The sequence below is a fragment of the Engystomops pustulosus genome, chromosome 10 (genome assembly GCF_040894005.1).
Source record: "Engystomops pustulosus chromosome 10, aEngPut4.maternal, whole genome shotgun sequence".
NCBI classification, from domain to species: domain Eukaryota; kingdom Metazoa; phylum Chordata; class Amphibia; order Anura; family Leptodactylidae; genus Engystomops; species Engystomops pustulosus.
In genome coordinates, this window is record NC_092420.1 from 25169635 (window position 1) to 25191259 (window position 21625).

Here is a 21625-nt window from a genome sequence, read left to right on the forward strand (position 1 = left end):
CAAGATAGGGTCCGTAGGTTTGTTCTTAAGTTGAATTTGTATGCAAGTCAGAACTGTATATTTTATCATTGTAACCCCAGCCAAATGTTTTTGGTCTCTGTGACAATTGGATTTTAAAAATGTTGGGTTGTCATAAGAACCAGGATTAACAATAAAGCTTCATTACAGACACCTGTGATTGTTATAGGTGTCTATTGTAGCCTAAGGCTAATGTACAGTAAGTTACCAGAGGTCCGTTTGTAACTAGGGGTCGTCTGTAAGTCGAGTGTTCTTAAGTAGGGGACCGCCTGTATATCTAAAGCATAAAAAAAAAAAATTGGCTTTCCATTTTTTTACTGTCTTTTGTATCAAAGAAATACAATGATTTCTGAATCTTTGAGTAGGTTCACATCCGTTTTAGACCTTTTAGATCTAGCGGATTCCTGGCATATCCTTACAAAAAGGGCTGTGTTGTACCCCAGTGTATGATCATACAGTGGATAGCTCCTCCTGTTCTACCCCCTCAACCCTGAACCCAGCAGTGTTTGGTTGTTGCCGATATTCTCTATTTCCTTCTACAGACAGGGCACAGAGGAATCCACAGGGTGTGCGCTCAGCGGAAACAGGGTATGGATGCAATAAAGTTGCATCCGCACCCCATAGGCCGTTATGGCTTCCGCTGAGCATATACATTACATCCAGCAGAATGGGACCTATACTGTGCAGCCAGAGGCCTCTAGTATATGGATACACCCAGCGTATATGTTGGGAGGATTCCTGGTGTATGTGCTGAATGTATAAGTGATATGAATGTAGCCTAAAACATTATTAATGTGCCGGAGATGGGATTTTGGGGGGATGTGGGTAACAGTGAGGAACCAAAACAATTACACAACAGCTGCATTTACACACAGGAGCATTTTGATAAATCATTTCTTTTTAATTATTAGTTGTCACATACAGAAATGTAAAGCTTGGGATAAAGTTTTTTTTGTAATGGCACACAGTTTGACGGGATTACTGTGTTCTCTGTGCCTTTTTGTGTCCCATTATTCACCTTTTCGTGACCACACAGTGAATCCACAGTGTTACCATGGAGATTCATCAAATTTGATGCTAAGGATTCGGTTAGTGCTCATTGACGATACAATGTTAAATGCGATGGAATCCGCACGCGAAAAGTTCAATGCAATGTCATTGTCTATTGAATTGCTAGTATGTACTGCCTGCAGTGGCCTTGTGGCCATTTTGTTTGAAATTTAATCTATGTATATACTCTACATCTGAAATTTTCGGTTTTTGAAAATGTTAAATACAGGGCTGCTCTTTGGCGTTTTATAGGTGTGGTACTGTTTGTAGAAGTAAGCAGCCACATTTTTCTTTCCCTACACAAGCCGTGTAAGCTTATATGGTTTTCTATGTTCTCTACCTCAAATATGTATATGTAGCCTGTAATATGAAGTATATTACGTCCATAGACATCATTGATATAGAGCAATGATGGCGAACCTTTTAGCGACCGAGTGCCCAAACTGCAACCTCAAACCCTCATTTATCGTGTGGTGCCAACCAAAAATTAAAGCAGTAACTTATTGCTGCCTGTTCTTCAACAATGTTAAATCACACTGGCCGCCTGTGGACACCAACACAGTAGAAAGGAGGGAAAATTTGCATAATTTTAGCTTCTTTCCGGTGTCCCTCTGTAAAAAGAGAATCATGGGGCCAGCATGAGGTCCTCCAAACATAATTAGGCCTTTTCTACACCTTCTCCCTCTAACTACATTCCCAAATAGCCAAGTAAGTATCACTTTAAAATATCACTGAAAGCAGCATCTTTGCTTCCAAGTTGCTTGGAACTGCAGGAAAATTCTTTGAGTCCTGTCTGGTGTGCTGGGGTGTTGGCACGGGTGCCCACAGAAAGGGCTTGGAGTGCCGCCTCTTGCACCCGTGCCATAGGTTCGCCACCACTGATATAGAGCAAAGGGTCTCTCTTACAGGAACTTTTTTATTTTTTTCGAGTCCCTGTGAGCGATGCTCTACATGAATAGGGTTTGCAGAAATAAGCAAACCCATTCAGAATATACCCTAAAGTACAGATGGTTTCTTTTATTTTCATACAAAATATGCACCACATTTTAGTACTCACCCTTAAAGAGTTTCTCCAGTTACATACAGGTCAACCCCTATCCACAGGGGTCTCAGTGGGACCCCCCATGGATCACGAGAGCACACTCCGAAATGAAAAGAGTGCATGCGCCGGCTGCTCCTTTCGTCACTCGTCTATGGCGCTGAAGGAAATTGCCATGAATGGTGCCGCCAATGCACGTACGACCGGCTGCTCTCTTCTACTCTGGTTGCGATGGAGGTACATCTGTGGGGGTCCCATCACTGACACCCCCAACGATCGGCAAGTTAGCCCCATCCTATAGATAGGCGCTAACTTGTATGTCACTGGAGAACCCCTTTAAATTTTTGAATTGGCCTACTACTCTACTTTACCATCACTTTTATAATCTTGGAATAGATATCCCTGCCCTAGTGCAATGAACGTATGTCGCACAACTTTACAACTTGGATTTCCGTGTTTCAGATATGAAATTAAAGACTTATTAAGCCATGCTTTCTTTGCCGAAGACACCGGGGTGAGGGTGGAACTTGCAGAGGAGGACCACTGCAGGAAGTCCACAATTGCCTTAAGACTTTGGGTGGAGGACCCTAAGAAGTTGAAAGGAAAACCCAAAGATAATGGAGCCATTGAGTTTACTTTTGACTTGGAGAAGGAAACTCCTGAAGATGTCGCACAAGAAATGGTAACTATACTGTACTCTATTATTAAAGCTTTTATCGCCTACATTTTATTGTGTTGGCTCTTTTTTGATGTGATGCTTCAATAACTTACTGTTCCTCTGAAGTACCTCATGTAAGTGGTGGTGCCACAGATGTGATGGCTCCATCAACTTCTGTGGAACATCCGTTTCATAGACATGAATACTTGGAGCGCTATGCCAAGTTTACAACTTATTCTCTTTACAACTTGTCGTGAGCACATGGGTCCTTTGTATCTCCGTCTAAATAAAGTGGTTACTCTATTGCACCGCCTCTCCGCTTCTTCGCGGTTGTTCAATAGATGAATGAAGTTCAGCACCCGTCCATCTTTGTGGTTCTAAAAAGTGGAATGGGTCAGCCAAACAGTTTCATTCACAGGAATACAAGGAAGCCCTGTTCTTGTGATTAAGGTTTTGGATGCTTGACAAAGATTCATGGCGAATCGAAACGTTGATGCGTTTCTCATGTGAATTAAGGTTTATGGCCTTCTTCACTGCATCAGATGCTGTGGCCTCTTCTTATTTTGTAAGGGATTTGGATATTGACCAATCTACAACTTTGGCTCAAAGTAGTAAATTGTGTTCCATCCCCTTTTAAAGACGTAATTAATAACCTATTGACTTGTGCTTTACTTCTCTTTCCCTTCAATTGGCTCCCTTTAAGACCATATTACTACTGTGGAATGACTTGCTGAAAATCCCACATTATTTTATATAATCAAAAACGTATTCTTCTGCGTACAAGTATTTTATGTTAGATTTATGACTTTGTTATTTACATCGTTCCTGGCATTTACACGATCAAGTAATAAATGCTTAGGAAATGCTTTAACAACAAGGGAGCAAAATTGCCTTTCCTAATTGGATCAATAGCATGTTTGTATTCTAAGGAGAGGACATCAATACCGGGATCAATCATCCTTCTGATCGCCAGGAGGATGACGTTCTGTAGAGAGAGAATGCAGGCACAGCACAAGCGGCCAGCGATGCTGGAATAGTCATCTTCTTAGTCATGGGGCTCACGTCGACCCTGCGTCAGTGAATCGATGATCCTGCAGAATAAGCAGGGAGTGAGATGTGTGTGCAGGCATTGTATTTTCCCCAGATGGCTATCATAAAAAAAAATCTACAACAATAGTTGAAGGTGAGAGTATCCACTTGTTTATTGACCCCCAAAATGTCTTCTTAGGAATATCCTAGGCTCTTCCAAGTCATTTTCTAGACTTGGATTGAGTTGTGTTTGTTTTTTTTTTTGGCGGGGGGGGGGCTAATCTGCAGCACTAGATACAGCGATGCTGGTGAAATAACTAAATGGAAACCTGTCCTGACACCCCTGGAGTAAGGAGACTTCTTCTATTCTGGCTATGTAAATTACTTAAAAAAAAATACATTACTGTCCAGCGATGCATCATTGTTGAAAAGGTCAACACTGCAGCAAATCTCCCTGCCGCTCAACTTGTCAATGCCCTGACCAGTTGTTAAAGGGAACCTGTTACCAGATTTTACCCAATTAAACTAGCAGCCCCTTCAGGTAGGGTGTGAAATGTCCATTCTAGAATTCCCTCTTTTGTGTGAAATCTCCCCCATTTACCTATACACTAAAACTTCCACCTCCCACAATCATGTGAAAATAAGCAGAAAAGAGGCATATATTCTCTGACTTGAGTAAAGTTAAGAGGCTGTGGGGGGACTATCACTTCAGATACCCACATCTTCAACTTTATGGAACATAAAAATATGCTTTTTTGTAAAAAAAATTTTTAATTTATTATTTTTTTCCCTCTATGAACACATTTAAAATTCATACAACACTATTTGGGGTATTGAACCACCAATCCATATGGACCGTGTAGGGTCCCAAATTGACCTGACAGGTTGACTTTAAGGCTTAAAAGTTTTGCTCTGAATTGACTCTGCTTTTTAACTAGGAAACCTGGTTGTCTTAGGTTGCTAGTGAAAAAGGAAACAAAACGCACTAAATCAGCGAAGGGTTTCCATGCTCTTAAATGGTACATCTGTCTAGTGATGCGTGCAGTAAGTGTGCAGTACGAGTAGACCTATCTGATTGCTGTGACACTAGGAAAATGACAATATTTGTTAATGTGAAGCTCATGAAGAAACATATTGGGTTATTAAGCAGAATTTGAAAATGTGTATTTGTGCCATATAAGTTAGGTACACGGCGTGCATTGATTTGTAGCGTGGTAAGTCAATAGTACAAGTCTCTAAGCCGATCAATTCAGATTTTGATAGAGATGATAATAAAGCTGTCTTTCTTTAAGGTTGAATCGGGATTTTTCCATGAGAGTGATGTAAAAATTGTTGGAAAGTCGATACGAGATAGAGTGGCGTTAATCCAATGGAGACGGTCGAGGATTCGGGAAGAGAGCGGTGAATCAGAGGGGCTGGAACAAATGAACGTGCCGCAGACACCACTCGCACCATTAGCCCATTCTTCCCATATAGGTCAACATACATTGAATGAAACCGATGAGCTTGAGACTGACCAGCATTCATTTATGCCCAAACTACCCGCCAGCATTACTTCAGTAGCATGTAAGTATCTGTGCCTGCCATAAAAGCCTGAATACAGGGCACTCACTATATTGCTGTACTTTGTCCATGGTGTCATCAAAGGTGTAAAAGACTGGGAACAGAACCTCATTAGTACTAGAATTAAGATTTTGTTGCAAAGGTAGAATTGTTATAATTGTTATAAGTGTTATAATCTGTTAAAAACGTCTCCACCAGCAAGATGTGTTATTGGTAATTGGGGTTGGGAAGTAAGAGTTCTCCTTACGGAGACTGCCAATTAAGGCCGCCGTGTGGAGTCTTATAGCCATGCATGCTCCACTAGGGGATTCTGGGAAAATATGCAAAGTTTTCCGTGATGAGATGCGGAAAACCACGCCTCTTTTTGGCTTCCTTGTAAGGCAGCTCCCTTGACATCAAGCGTGGCATTCAGTAATTTACAGTAATTTAAAGTACATTATCCATATAACTTAGACTTAGTGGTGTAGAGGGCCTGTATCATCTTGCCATTCATACAAGGAAGCTATCATTTTTAGCATTTGACTCTAGAGCTTTCAGTTGCAGAAAAGATTTTACAGCTCTTACTCCCCTCTACAGCAATAATCCTCAGCAATTGAAACCACTGTCTAAATCCCCATCGAATAGCAACGTCCCCTCAACCTTTTGCCAATACCACTTTTTAAAATTTATTTATTTTTTCCTCACCTCCTTTCAGAAGTCACTTTATTAAAAAATTCCATTTACAGAGAAATATCCGGGTTTGTTAACTGCATGACATATTTTACTTCCTAGTACCAATTTCTAAAGGAAAACTACCATCAGAGTCAAGCATGATAAACCAGGGACACTTACTCATAGATCCAGGCACTGTGACTGTGGTAATCTTTTATATTTGTTATCCATTGTCTCCTTCCTTCCAAAATTAATGAGCCAGAAGGGCTACCAGTGGTGTTACCAGAGCCCCACCGTTCTGCAGATTCAACGGCTGTTACAATAAGCAGAACATATCTTGCCCAACCACCTGCTCTTCTCCCTCCTCCTTCTACCTGTGTAGTCTGGCCAAAGCAGGAAATGCAGTGTGAGACCTGCTCTGCTTATTGTTACAGCCTGTGAAGCTATAGCACTAATGGGCTCTGGAAACACCCCCTTCCCACCCAGAGCCCTTCTGTCTCATTAAAATAATTATAAAAGTTAGAAGGAAGGAGGCCATGGATAACAAATATAATAAAATGACCACAGTCACAGTGCCTGTATCTGTGAGTTTTTGATGGATTTTTATGGTAGATTTCCTTTGAAATAAATGTTTTCTATGCGGTGGATATCGATGTTGGTTGGCTTTGTCTTGTGATGCAATTTCAGATTATACCTTGATTATGATGTATTGTAACAATCTCATGACCTGATACAGAATCATGCATTGTGGTCAGCGGTTGCATATTTCCAGTAGGACACATGTCAGCATTAATGTACACTTACCGTACATACATAACTAACTTGTCTAAATGTCCTAGTGCTAATAGGGCAGAGCATGTCTATTACTTGGGAAGTGAATTCAAGATGTATTTGGAGTTCCAGAGGAATAATTATCCTTACACTCATTCACCATGGACATGTTTGAAGGATGGTTTACTGTTGAAGGAAGACAGTCATATCTCTTTAACAAGCTCTTTAAAGCAAGAAGAGCGGAACTGAAGTTGGGATTTTATCTACTGAACGATCCCTTCCAATCGCGCCCTATGTAACACTATCAGCCAAAACAATTCGCAGGGATTTTTTTTTTATGTTATTTATATTTTAGAGGTCCATTGCTTCATTCAGCCCCTACATTAAGAATCAATAGATTAGTGGTATGGCAATAAATGATGGAAATAGTTGACGTTGGTGGAAGTTGTAAAGGGTCAACTTTAAGGAGAAATCAGCCAAAGCCATTGGTGTCCAGCAGCCGCATCCCGCTCCTCCTTGACGACACATGTACATTAGGCTGAGATGGCCGTTCATAGGGATTGTGTAATATAACACCCTCAAATGTGTATGAAAGACAAACCTGAGCCATGTGTCCTTCACCGGACATTAATAATGAGCCGTCAGACTTCAGTCTTCCAGTAATCTTGTTATATGTATTAAAGGGGAATAAAAAACCCCTTGTAAGCTCATGTTATGTCCATATTACTCCTATACCGAGATCTCGGATTGCGTTTGATTTCATTACCATACAATGAATTGTCTTGCTCGTACTAGGTCTCTAGCGGCAGAAAATGTCAGCCGGTCGTGTAGCCATTAACCACTCGAATTCTTCAGGACTTTCTAATTTGTTTTGTAATAATAAAGACAATACAATATTTTGCCAGGAAATATGATTACTATAAAACATTTACTGGAAAGGGCCATAAACGTAACGTGCACATGATCCTCATATTTTTAGATTGATAGTGGGTGACTGGCCGCCCTTGTGGTTCCTTTCAAACCCCTTGTGTCTATTACGCAGACAATATGTCCAGTCACAATGTGCCGCCTTAGTAAAATGAGTGATGAAACTCCATTTTATGGGTGGGAATCATCAAGACTACTTAAGTTTCCTAGTATTTATCAGGTAGGTCATCAATAGCTGTTGCCTTGCACTCCCACTGATGCTATTAGTAACCACAGCAGTTCAACAATCATCAACCCACCCCCCACCCACTGTATAGTCCTCTTCCATAAAAACGAAATGGAGATACAAATACAATCATTTCTATATCTTAAATGGAGAGTGACTATATACACAGCATGATGATACGAGATCCAACCGTTTGTTGGGGCACACCACCAACCAAAATAGCACAAAATAACACTAAAACAGTCATATTATACATATAGTTATCAATATAGATTCTAAATTTATTTTACTCACTCAGTGTGAAACCTGGGCCTGTTTCGATAAACACAAAAGGGATATCCTGGCAGGAATGGTGGAAAGACACACACAAAGCTCTTCCTCAACAGTTCTCAGTTTCTCCCTGTTTTTAGTATATGGTGCTGATTATTATGTGGCTCATATACTGCAAAATAAAGGGGTACAATGAGAAGTACTATGGCCATGAGGCCAGAGTACAAGTACCAGCTCATATACTCAGCATATGAGCTGGTACTTGTAATACTCCAGCCTCATGACTATAGTATTTCTCATTTTACATTTCTCTGGAAAAAAAAAACACAGGGGGCACCATAGTTTGGGGAACTTTCCCCGCGACACACCCAACCATGTGTCGCGGCACACTAGTGTACCACGGCACACTGGTTGAAAATCACTGGTTTAGGATGATGCTGAGAGGTACTTCTATAGACCCATAGGTCCCTTGACTCCTCTGCGGTGCTTGCAGTTGGTACATTACCCTGCAGAGCAGAGAAATCATGGTCTTGTTTGTAGATTTATCCATGTGAATGGTTTTTGCTTTTTTAAATTTAAGCCGAAAATAAATAAATACATTTAAAAAAAAAATAAAAAAAAAATATATATATAATATATTGTGTGCATGTGTGTTCTTGTATTTATTAGCCATACGTGATAAATGTCTTTAGTCATTTTCTTCGTTCCTACGTTTTTAGTATTAAACTTTTAATGCAAATGTCAGCTCCGTGTACGGATTTATTTGCGCCTAGTGTCCAGTCCATCTTGACAGTAAAGATTAATTATCCCTTTGTGACGGAAAACTAAAGCTGTGTATAACTGATATTATATCTTTATAATGCTTGCAGCCTTGTTGTGGACAAAAATAATGTTATTAACCAAGACCAAAGCCAAAATCTAACAAAGACCATTAAATACCTGTGGACTTCCAAACTGTACAATAGTATTATAAGTCACATACACCGTACATAGGACGAATGCACACAGCCTTATTACAACTCTGTGCAACCTCTGAGGGTATTTATATGCCACCTATATTCCGGCAATATCCGAATTAATAACAAGATAGGTTCTTAAATTTAATTTGTATGTAAGTCAGAACTGTATATTTTCTAATTGTAACCTCAGACCAATTTTTTTTGGTCTCTGTGACAAGTGGATTTTAAAAAAAAAATGTTTGGTTGTCATAAGAATCAGGATTAACAATAAAGCTCAATTACAAACACTGTTAAAACTAATCATTGTAGCCTGGGACTAAAGTACCATAAATTACCAATATACGGAGGTCTGTTTGTAACTAGGGGTCATCTGTAAGTCGGGGGTGTTTAAGTCGGGGATTGTCTGTATAGGTATAGAGCCTTAAGATAACCCTACAACGTTTTGCCTAATACTTTGGATGAAATAAATTCCTCTGGACTCCCCTCATACAGGAGAACTCTTATATTCCAGACCACATGCACGTGTTATCAATGAGGTGATGGGTTTAATGGTGACGAATATGATTGTGGTTGATCTTCAAGACCTTCGAACCACGGTCGGGCTAGAACTCGTACCAACATAAAATTGTTATGACATTGTAGTCTCTTGTCGGGTGATCCATTGTACGGCTTGGTAATGGTGCCAACATATGGGCCATGCTTTCTTTACCAAATACGGCCATCTGAATGGGCCCCTGACTTGCAATAAAGCATTACTATGGACCGTAACCGTGACTGGCATCTCCACTTTGATGTTCTTTATTGGCTTCAATTATTATATTTGATCTATATAATTGCCTCAAGGCCGGTGTAAGCCTGCAGTAGGCAACGTATTTTATGGTATGTGATGTAGGTAGAAAGTCGGAGCATTGAATTTCTACCTGTACATATGGACAAGCTTGGGGAGTGGTATAATTATTTGCTGATTTTTATTCATTTATCTTGGTTTTATATTTTATTATTTGTAAGCATGTAATTTAGTTTTGCTTTTTATTTCTGGCTTTGCTTTGACAGCTGACAGCACATTTGACAGTGGTCAGGGGTCTACAGTGTATTCGGATTCACAAAGCAGTCAGCAAAGTGTAATTTACTCCTCTCTGCCAGACACGCTACCCCCTGCGGTCCAGCGAGTATACAGCCCACCTATCATCGAGGGTCAGGCCCTATCACAGAGCCCTCAGCATCAGATGGGGCAATACCAGCAAGCTGCAGCTGTAAGTATGGCTTTATTACCTAAGGAACAATGAATGGTTTATTCCAGCCTGAAGCATTTATAACTAGAGATGAGCCGACCCGATGGCTGTTCTGCTGCCAATCCAGCAATAAGTCCTGGTTAGGGGGCCGAACCCAACCATCGGGTCCTCTCATCTATGTTTATAATCACTCCACTGAATTGATGGGCGGGGGGATGGGGGAAGTTATCTGGAAACCCAACTAATCTCTAGAATGGAGATCTGGTTCTCCATTCCCTCCTAGCCACATGACCTCTTGGCTACCACCGGGCAAGAACAATAAATACTTTTAGCTGGAATTTCCTTTTATGGTTTTATTTGATATTTACACTGATGAAGATACTTTTTGATCTGTATTTAAATTTTTTTTATCTGTTGAAAATTTATCAAAAATTATTGTTCCACACTTTGTTAAAGAAATTTTTGATTTAAAGGTTTGCCTGAATTGTCCACAAGACTTCTTTAAAGATTGGTATAGTAAGTCTTCTATGCATGACCGCGACAGTCAAAGAGGATCTACTCCATCAGTTGTTGAAATGTCAGGCGCTGACAGGTGCTATATGTCATGTTTAAAATGCCCTAATGTTGGCTGTCCAAAGAAATTTCTGGATAGTGTTAACTTTGACTCCTGGAGCCTATTTCCATGTGAGAACAACCCATCTCAAAACATTGACCTGTCTTCAGGTTTACTCTGCTCTGACGTCCATTGCACTCTGGACTTCCACAACATCATTACCAAGACCCAAGCACATCTTACCCGGTTGTGCAGGCAACCACTGTTGCATCTCACCAGTTTGCGCCTGCCACACCTGTATTATCCAGCCAGGTCAGAAAGTAATCTGTATTTAATTATATTATATATCGCTTTAAATTTAATTATTTAGTTTGGTGTATGTTAGAAGGAAATGCATGTTAAGCAGTGATCTCCTGATAGTTGTGGGGTAATTGGGCTAGTTGAAATTACTGTACCAAAAACTCTGACCACATGTTGTTCCAGCCACTGATTTGGGAGTGGTAATAATTGGAAGGGGCGAAGTCAGCAGGACATGGTCACAGGAAGTCCGTGTCCTGCTGCCGGGGTGTCACTTGACCCAGGGCTAGCGGGGGCCCGCGTCCCATTGGGACCCTATTAGGATCTTGTATTTACCAGGTTAAAGTTTGGTAAAAGTGGCCAACCCTTTAAAGTAAGGAATAACTACAATGTGTTTCTCTAACTAGAAGATCCAGAATGTCGGTTTTACCTGTGATGTCTCTCCTTGCCAATAAAACCCTTCCTCTAAGGCAGTGGTGGCGAACCTATGGCACGGGTGCCAGAGGTGGCACTCAGAGCCCTTTCTGTGGGCACTCAGGCTATTGATCCCAAGACAGAGCTCACTAAACAGTACCAAATTCACCAAATATTCCTGCAGACCCTAGGCAATTTAAGAGATTCTTCAATCAGTGCTGTTCATTTGGAACTGCGGTAAAAGTGATATAGTGTTGATAGAACTGCAGTATCTTTTGTAGGTCATCCTACTGGACCCTACATTCTTACTGTAAAGAGAGACCCTGTTGGGAAGCTACAATGAGAGTCTGAATGTGCCCTCCTTTCAACTATATTGGTGGCCTCAAGGGGCCAATACGATTGATAGATGTTGAAGAGCAGGTAGCGATAAGTTACTGCTTAAAATGCTATGTTGGCACTTTGCGGTAAATAAGTGGATTTTGGTTATAGTTTGGGCACTCGGTCTCTTAAAGGTTCGCCATCACTGCTCTAAGGCCTCCTTAGGAACCCCAGCAGAAAGTTGTAATCTCTAACAATGAGACTCCATATATTCACTGATCACCAAGGCAAACATTCCCTAAATGTTCATTTCATTGCTTATTCAAATGTATAAATATTGGAAGGATAATTTATTATACTTGCTGTCTCTGCTATTTCTAAGCTAACGGCAATGTGGGCAAAGGTGTGAGATCTGCCTACTAAGTTAAATTAAATACTAGGTTAAATGTTACTCTAATATCATTATTGCAATGTTTGTTTTTGGCCAACAGCAGCCAATTCAGCACCAACCTATTCTACAGCAAATTGCGTCCGGGCAGACGGTCTGTCCGATGCAGCCTACCTCCCACACGTACCCGCAGTACCAGCCCTCCCTCACTCCAGCACCACTGAAACCTCTACAGATCTCCACTGTCCCATTTCAGCAGAACCAGGTACCCGTATCCCAGGTAAAACCAAGCAAATGTGGTATTTACATGATGTTTCATAATAGTATCCCATGTGTTATCTGCTGCATACAACAAACGGAAACAATTTCACAAAAATATGTGTCTTTAATAGCATCCATTTATTAGTTATGAGTTGCATCCATTCTGTAATTATATTCAGTGAGTGCCTCCCTAATATTTTAGTTCTTGTGTCACTGATGTAATGTACTTGTGTATCAGTATTGTTATCAGTAAACATTAGTGTCCTTTCTGCAGGCAGTATATTATAGAGCAAGAGGAGCTAAGTATATTGTACATGGTGTCCCATCTGTAGTAGTTATTATAGAGCAGGAGGAGTTAAAGGGGTATTCCCACTAAGACAATATTCTTAAATATACTCACGTTTTCTAATTGACAGTTGTTAACAAAAAATACAGCATTTCACAGATTTAATTATAACCTGTCTCTATCGTTCCTGGTGTATACAATTTTGGTTGCCCTGGGATCCGACTGTAAATCTTCTGACTATGTGCAGGGCAGATTCTTCTCATAAATAGCTTCTCCTATCTGCACGTTGCAGTGCTCTCTGCCCCTCCCCCATGTATTAAATGACCAGCTCAGACTTACTCTGCAAACTACAGACAGATAGTGGGGGAAGGAGGTTTAGTAGAGCTGACTGTGTGTGTGTTATACTCGTAGCTGAGAAATAGCCGAGATGAGAATGTTCTTGTGTGTTATATCCATCTCCTGAATTTTATCATCCCTCATTTCTGATCTGTCTTGTCCCTATATGTCAGATACTAGTGAATGTTCAGAAGCTAAAAGAAAGTGTAAATAAACCCTGTGCCCTAATAATCTAAGAACATTATCGGCACACAGCATCTCATAGAGGGATCATAAAGTGTCTGGAATTTTACACTGACCATCAATAAATAATATGAGCTAAAACAGCAAAACTGATAAAAATTGTAACAAATGGTTGTTAAAATGATCTTGATTGTGTAAATATCACTAGGGGATTACAATTTGAGAATTTAATTTATGGGCAAACCCCTTTTAAACAAATGTTTCATAGTGTCCTATATGTAAGCAACATGTTAGAAAGCAAGAGTTGCAAAACGTATTGATATTTACTTTTACAGGGAAATATTCACTATAAATGATTTTATTTATATCTCCGCTCTTTCTAGTCTTTTTGTCTATCTCGGTATGCAGAGTCCTCCATGGCTTTGAGTCTTTGCGATAGTCCTACAAGGCATATTTCCCACCTATCCTATTATATATAGTCAATGTTTGCAGGACTTTGCCCCCTGCTGTCCCCCAGGGCACTCTCATTATGAATGCTGGAGACCTCTGGGAGATGTACTCTATGTCCATCACTCCATACGTGTGGTTGACCTTCCACTCCATTTATTAGTGAGACCAGGATTCTCCTATTCACCGGGGTTCCGACATTCAAAATCCATCAAGCTTGTAAAACTTGGCACAACACCTTTTAATTGGTGAAGCGACCATGTTTAGTGTATTAATGGTAGATCGTATATTTTGCAGTTATAATTGTTTAATTTATTCTTTTGGTAAATTTTGAGTTACTTTTGCATTTCCTAGTGGTATAGATCAGCTGACCCTGCCTTGGCCTTTAATGAAGCGCACAGTTATCATTACAACTAGGTTATGATGAAATATGTGCAATAATTTTGTTTTTGTTTTGTGCATTGTTTTTCAGCTTCCTCCGTATCCTCTCATTCCAGCAGTTACTCCTCTCACAGGACTCGAGAGCCTCCCTGCCAATCTCTCTGACTTACCTGCTGTCTGTATCACACCCCTGCCTGCTCCCTGTCAGTATTTCCCTCCAGGTGTGGTTATGCCCAACCTTCCCGTGACTCCTGCAGGGCCCCCACCAGGGCAAATAGTCAACCCGCAGTTGGTGCTACCCTATGAAACCAATCTTATGCAAAATATACATGTGGCTCCTGTACCTTTATTAGCAATTGTTCCACCTGGTGGGCCTGGATTACAAACCCCACAACCGCTACCAATGCATCCCCAAACACAGGCGTACCAGGCCTCCTTTCAACAGATCATTCAGAGTGATGTCCCTTTGGTTAATCACTCACCAAGCGTTCCGCCCGTGTCACAGCAACCCCATCCACCTCCTCCTCAGTCACATCATCCGAGCATAACCCATCCTCCCGATCAGACTACATCTGGGGCTGGGAAGCAGGTAATACTTTGTAAAATCCCAATAATTTCTGTTTACTGTCTACTAAAAGAACAATTTGAGAAGCCCAACTCTTTTCGAACACAGGGGCATGGGCAAGGACACAATCGGTAGGTCCGAGAGATCACAATATAGCAGAGGAAAAACAATGTCATACACATAGGATGCCCTTTTTTACCCAAAAGGGCATGCTGGCATGTTCTGGTTGTTATAACATGTCGGTCGTATGTGTTACATCCTTACATTACATGGGGATGTGGATACAAGCATCAGAATGTAAAATAGTGGCTCATTTTGTCTCTTTAAATAATTGTGGTCTAGATTTTCTACAAAGTTCTAGGATTGGGTTCTTGCCCTGCAACTTTCACAATTTGGGGCCCTTTACTATCATCTGCTCGCTCCAAACATCCTCATAGGTGGCACTAGCTTTACCTCTGGGTACTGGGTGGGATTATTTATTGTGATCGTAGGGGGGTAATGATGGCTGAGTTTTGGCATATTTGCATGATTATTTCTGCAGACTTTTTGGACTGCATACAACTTGCAAGATACTTGGCATATGCAGTAAAAATGTTCCAAATATCCAATTATTCCAAATATATGTTCTCCTGTGGATACGGGATAACTAGCTGATGCGTGAGGTTCCTACTGCTGGGATCCCCATCAATCGCTGTTGAATGAAACGGCATGACAAGCATGCTCTCTGCAGATCCATTCATCAGTATGAGAATGGCAGAAATAGCCAAGCGCAGCCCTTGGTTATCTCTGATCACTCCTATAGACAGCGAATGGAGTAACTAGGCACATGCTGGTCTTTCGGTTTCATCTATCATTAAGAGCAGGATCCCCTTTCTCTGCTGGGTTGGGGGTTTCAATCCCGTAATCATGTGGGTCCTAGCAGTCAGGCCCTTGTTAGTTACTTATCCCCCATCGTGTTGATGGGGGATAGCTTAAATACTTGGGGCAACTCCTTTAACAACATTATGTAAGAGTGCCAAATCAGGTGACCACATTATGTACAAGGATGGGGGCCCTCCATGTCTTTCCAGTGTAGATCAGAAGTGGCCTCTTCAGAAGTAGGTTGTTCCATTGTCTCTACCCAGGCACAAACTGACCAAACAATGAGGAAGGTAGACCTTTTGTTCGGCCAAATATATGCCTTCCACAGATGCACTATACATTTTGCCAACTCTACCTCGCTTCTCAAATCTAAAGTGTTATACACAAAGCCAGAATGGGGCTTCCCCTGCACATCCCAGTTTTATCTTGGTGGTGGGTCTCCAAGCTGTCAGTTTTTTCGACCAGATCCAAAAAGTCGAGTTAAATCCCAAATATGAGAGACAAAATGTACCACTTTACATACATGGCAGACCCTTTTACTTAAAGGTGCATGTCAAGAATTGGTTCAGAGGTTGAACATCCCCTTTAACAAAAAAAAAAAGATGCCAATGCTATAATACTTTGGCATGGGTGATCTTTTTTTCCTTTTTATTTTTGGTATTCTTCCTCTTCCCATTATACATTATCATTTTTGAAGATCTGTTAAGTTACCAGTTAATTTGCCTTTAGTCGATTTTTATTCCGGGATTGCTATGAAAGTAATGTAACTCCTTAGAGAAATTTATTTTAATATGTTTAATACTAATGTGTTTTTTTATGTTGTGACTTCAAATGCTTTTTTAAAACTTGTGCCTTTTTATATCTGAATTTAAGTGTGCCCCCTGTGTTGTACAGGTCATTGGTCTTCCGCAGTATTCAGTGGAACTGGGCACTCCTATAACAATGATGCCTGTAGCCTCTGTGATGTCTCCACCTGTGCACCTATCAAGTGATACTCCCCCACCTATGCAAGGGCAAGATCCACTTGCACAAGTATCCTACCCTCATGCCATAGCGGAGGCAACATTTGCTGAAAATCAAAGTATGCATATAGTATCTGGCCTGCCGCAGGTTACTGATCCTCATAACCAGGCCCACTGCTCAGCCACCCGGTCATACACCGAATCCAACCAAGAGGTGCCTTGTTTTTACAATTGAACTACTAGCCTGGAATATTTCTTTGCCTTTTTATGCATTTTTAAAAAAAATTTAACTATATTTTAATCTTTTGCATCCTAGGACACTATTTTACCAGAGAATATATCAACCTCTAATCAAAACTATGACAAGTGAGTTTTATCTAGATGTTTCTTTATAAATCTCCCGCTGTACCCAAGTCTTATCCAAAGTGCATCAGAAAGGAACACATCATATGTTTTCAAAGGAAGATTACGGAACAGAAATGCAAAATATATCCCTATGATAAGCGTTTGTAAAAGTGGTTGGAGAAGTGAAAAGTAGCACCACATTTTCAAAACTTTAACTAGAATGTATTTGCCAAAAACATTGTTCAATTCAAGTTCCCCATTCTGTCGCTTCACAATGCTTGCTAGGATCAGAACATGACTGCTCACATTTCAAGGCTTTGCTACAAGTGCCTAACTTGTGCTCCTGAACTTGTGCTCCTGCACAGTGTAACAGCCTGTGAAGCTACAACATGGAGGTTGATGCTGAGTTCTGGCGGATGGCTTGCTAGCTGGGACTTATCAGATATTTACTGGTGGGCCCAGCTGGGTGTAGAGGGGAAGCAAGAAGAGAAACAGGAGGCGCTGACCTAAATATGTTAACCAAACGTGAAAAGTTAGTAATCGTTACTGTTGCCGCTTATCTTTTAACATGAGTGAAAACGCATGCCGGTTCCTTGAAGACACGCTAAGTTCATCTCCTGTTCTCTCCTCTGGGCTTCTCCATACAACACGGAGGGGCATTGGTAACGCCAGTAGTTTTTCTCCTTTCCATAAAGTAATAGGATCAAGTCTAACTTCTGAGACCATTACCACTTGTATACTTGTGTATAAATTGCAATTGTGATTTGTTGCAAGCCTCTGCCTCATCCATGTAACTGGGCAGGTGTTGCAGTTGTGTGTGTGCATGGGGTGTCCTGGTCACTGCTCTACAATCTACAAATGGAAAAATATAAAGGGGCCACAGTGCCGATTCATTCTTTCAATCGCTTTAGGTAGGACCTCCAAATGGTTTTAATATGATGGCAAATCCTAGTGATGCCTACCTAAGGCAGGTTGGTGTAATGCTAATTATAAAAGCCAAGAACTTGTGAAGTAATTATCAATATTTCCATGATGGCAACCCCCCCCCCTCGTGACTTGTCAGATGCAAATTAGTAAGATTGCCTCTTTATGCCACTCTTGTAGCTATATAGGTTCAGATGCAGCATCGGGTAAAGAAATGAGTGACGGTTATGAGGGCATCCATGGCAGCAGTAAGCAAGATGGGAAACCAGTACGGAAACATCATCGGAGGTCGTCGCGCACTCGCTCACGGCAAGAAAAGACCAATAAACCCAAACTAACCATTCTCAATGTAAGATGATGCCCAATACAATAATAGACAATGAAGGTTTGACACTTTTCCTGAAATTCTGGACTTTTAATTTTTTTGGGGGGGTTATTTCCACCAGGTGTCTAACACAGGAGACAAGATGGTCGAGTGTCAACTGGAAACGCACAACCATAAAATGGTGACCTTTAAATTTGACTTGGATGGTGACGCACCAGAGGAGATTGCCACATACATGGTAACTGTTCTAAGAAATATTGTACAGTTCTGACTAGGAGGGAACATGGTACTCTTTTATATATTTAATGGTTATTATGACGCTCCATTTATAGGAAATCTAAATAGTAATCAATCACGATAAACCAGGGACACTTACTCATGGATCCAGGCACTGTGACTGTGGTAATCTTATATATGGTATCCATTTCCTCCTTCCTTCTAAAATCCACTTTTATAATTTTGCTAATGCACTTGAAGGGCTACTGGGGCGGTTCTCAGAGTCTCTCCCTGCTTTGTCTCTTACACTGTCCCTCTGCTCCTGCTTATCAATCCCCCTCCCTCTGCCTCATGTAATCTCACCGAAAGTGAGCACAGAAAGTTTTAGTAGCAAGTAGGGGCTCTGGGAACCGCCCCCTATAGCCCTTCTGGCTCATTAGCATAATTGTAAAAGTTGATTTAAGCAGTAAGGAGGCCATGGATAACAATTATAGTGATATTAGCACAATCACAGTGCCTTGATCCATAAGTCTTCCTGGTTAATTATGCTTCAAATAAATTTGTGTGTCACAAATTTTGCTACTTCGATTTTTTTTTTTTTTTTTTTTTTTCCTGGAAAGAAAGAAGATTGAACCAAAGTGGGTCCAATTTTGGTTACGGATTTGGCAAGCTCTGTGTAATCTGTGAGCGCTATATAAATAAAAGGAATTAATTTAATTAATGAATTGGTACGCATCAATGTGCTAAAGGTGTATAGCAGACTGCAGCACATTCTGGTACCCCGTCCTCATCTGCAGGCTGATGCATTAGTGGGGTGGGTTATAACCACCGGTACAGTATGTAGGGGGCACGATTCCATGGCTCACCAAAAGATATCCAATGAATAATGTCAAAATAAAGTAATATTTTCTCTAAAGGCAAAGAACATCAAGGAGATCTTCGCTTTGGTCGAATTTTTTTATGTCTTCAGACTTCTCTATGACCATTATTTTTTGTTTTTCAGTTTTTGCTGTAAATGTTCCCGCTGGGGCTCCCAGATCATAGATCATAGATATTGTAGCATATAATAGTACTATGGGATTTTGTGAGATTGCAGCATATTGTGTTATCTCTTTCCTTCAGAAGCTTTGTAATTGCAGCTTTCCCATTGTAACCGCTCTGCCTTCGGTATTAACATATTTGTACGCTTCCAGGTGGAAAATGTATTCATACTGCAGGCCGAGAAAGAGATTTTCATTGAGCAGATGAAGGATGTTATCGACAAGGCAGAGGACATGCTGAGCGAGGACACAGAAGGAGAGAGAAGCTCCGATCAAGGGGCAAGTCCTCAGAAAACTGACTCCTTCAGGGTGGAAATGAGGGAGGTACAGTGCACATATTCTCTATGGGATGCTTGACGCTCTCAGTCATGGATTAGCTGGGACATGACATCTATCCCTAGCAAGAAACAAACTGCTGTCCACCCCCGGCCCTCAGCACCTGTCTCCCTCAGCCGCATAAATTATAGATTTATTGCACAGACCTTTATTAGAAGCGTGACCACAAAGGAGCAGGGTTGTGCTCGGAATAATTCTGACCTGCTTCTTAGATGTCCACTGCAGATTTTTTTTTTTTTGATAGGTTTTTACAGATTTGTATATTTTGCACATACTGGGGACATTGGAGATGTTGTAAACCTACCAGACATAGTGGATTTGTAAGAATAAAATATGATATTACATAGAAATTTTTGCTGATTAGAGAAGTGAAAACTTAGTGGTCGCCCATGTGGTCTGAAGATGGCAATGTGATCGGTGAGGGTCCAACTACTGGGACTTCAATGATCATGAGCAAGGGACCTCTACGATCCAGAGACCAGGGAATCCTGTTCTCACTAATTCATGAAGCGGCAGGACAAACATGCATCCTGCCCATTCCCCGGATCACCGGAGGCCTGTTGTTGTGATTGGTGGCGTTATTAGCAGTCGGACCCTCACAGATCACCACTCAGGATAAGGATACCTTCTAAACTGGGGATAAACCCTTTAAAGGAAATCTACCATCATAATCAAACATGATAACTTGGATAATCAGTGAGTACATTTGTTGTCCATGGCTTCCTTCTTCCTAAAATCACCTTTTAAAATTATTCTGCCAGAAAGACACTGGGGGCGTTACTAGAACCCCTCCTAGCAGTAGCTTTACAGGCTTCCCCCTTCCCTGTGCCTGCGGTAATTTCACAAAGGGACAGGGAAAAGCCTATGAAGCTGCAGAATGAATGGGGTTCTGGTAACTCCTATATAGCCATTTTGCTTCATTAGTATAATTTTAAAAGTTGATTTTAGAAGGCAGGATGCCGTGAATAACAAATATAAAAATATGACCACAGTCATGGTACATGGATCTATGAGTAACTGCCCCAGTTTTTCCATGCTTGATTTTTGATAGATTTACTTCAAGGGAAAAAAAAAATTAAATGCAGATCTAGGTTTATAGAAGTGGACAATGGGCAGGGCCAGCATAAGAGGGCAGCAAACTGGGCATTTGCCCAGAGCCCCCTGTACTTAAAGGTCCCTTGCATGTGACCCTTTGTGGGCAGAGGATATATTTCTCCTATGATACCCCTTGGTTGAATGACCTGGTGAAAATGCCTATCATCTATCTGTCTAGTTATCTTTCTGCTATAATTCGATATCCTTTTTCATAACAATTTTCTATCATCAATCTACCCATCTACCCTCATCCTGAATGTGACTGTTCATAAAATAGTTTTGGGATCCCACTTTTAGTTTTCCCCACTTTATCTAAAACTTGTCCTGATGATGGGATACACATGGATGTGCCATGTGTGATGGGGCAGTTTTCTATGTGTTACCTGCTGTAAACGCACATTTCTTTTTTTATAATGTTGCATCACTTTTTCTTTGTTCCCTAAGGAAAATCCGCTCAATCCAGTAAAAACCCCAGTATATCAGCAGAATGGTAGGATATTTGAATCCCTATTTAGAATTTACTTTGAAGAACTGCAATTTTGACTAATTGTTTTGTCTTTTCTTAAGTCTTACATACAGGAAAGAGGTGGTTTATCATCTGTCCGGTGAAGGAGTGCCCCAGTTCTGCAGAAGCACCGTCTCTTAATGGAAACCAGGAAATGCACAGTAATGTCACCGGTGAATTTAAATTTTATTCCT

The 21625-nt window shown here is 40.8% G+C and overlaps 1 protein-coding gene across 11 annotated transcripts in view; it reads left to right on the forward strand.

The window, feature by feature from the left end:
* WNK2 (WNK lysine deficient protein kinase 2) overlaps positions 1 to 21625 on the forward strand; it is a 104302-nt gene that overhangs the window by 48076 nt on the left and 34601 nt on the right. For 9 of the 11 annotated variants that reach the window (XM_072127031.1, XM_072127033.1, XM_072127032.1 and 6 more), the window contains exons 7-18: positions 2570 to 2789; positions 5087 to 5360; positions 10215 to 10414; positions 12467 to 12643; positions 14349 to 14846; positions 16578 to 16859; positions 16962 to 17011; positions 18095 to 18263; positions 18361 to 18477; positions 19649 to 19819; positions 21371 to 21416; positions 21494 to 21604. In XM_072127031.1, coding sequence (XP_071983132.1) covers positions 2570 to 2789; positions 5087 to 5360; positions 10215 to 10414; positions 12467 to 12643; positions 14349 to 14846; positions 16578 to 16859; positions 16962 to 17011; positions 18095 to 18263; positions 18361 to 18477; positions 19649 to 19819; positions 21371 to 21416; positions 21494 to 21604 — 2315 coding nt within the window. The remainder of the gene's footprint in view (positions 1 to 2569; positions 2790 to 5086; positions 5361 to 10214; positions 10415 to 12466; positions 12644 to 14348; positions 14847 to 16577; positions 16860 to 16961; positions 17012 to 18094; positions 18264 to 18360; positions 18478 to 19648; positions 19820 to 21370; positions 21417 to 21493; positions 21605 to 21625) is intronic. The other 2 variants (XM_072127035.1, XM_072127040.1) reach the window with 2 other exon arrangements.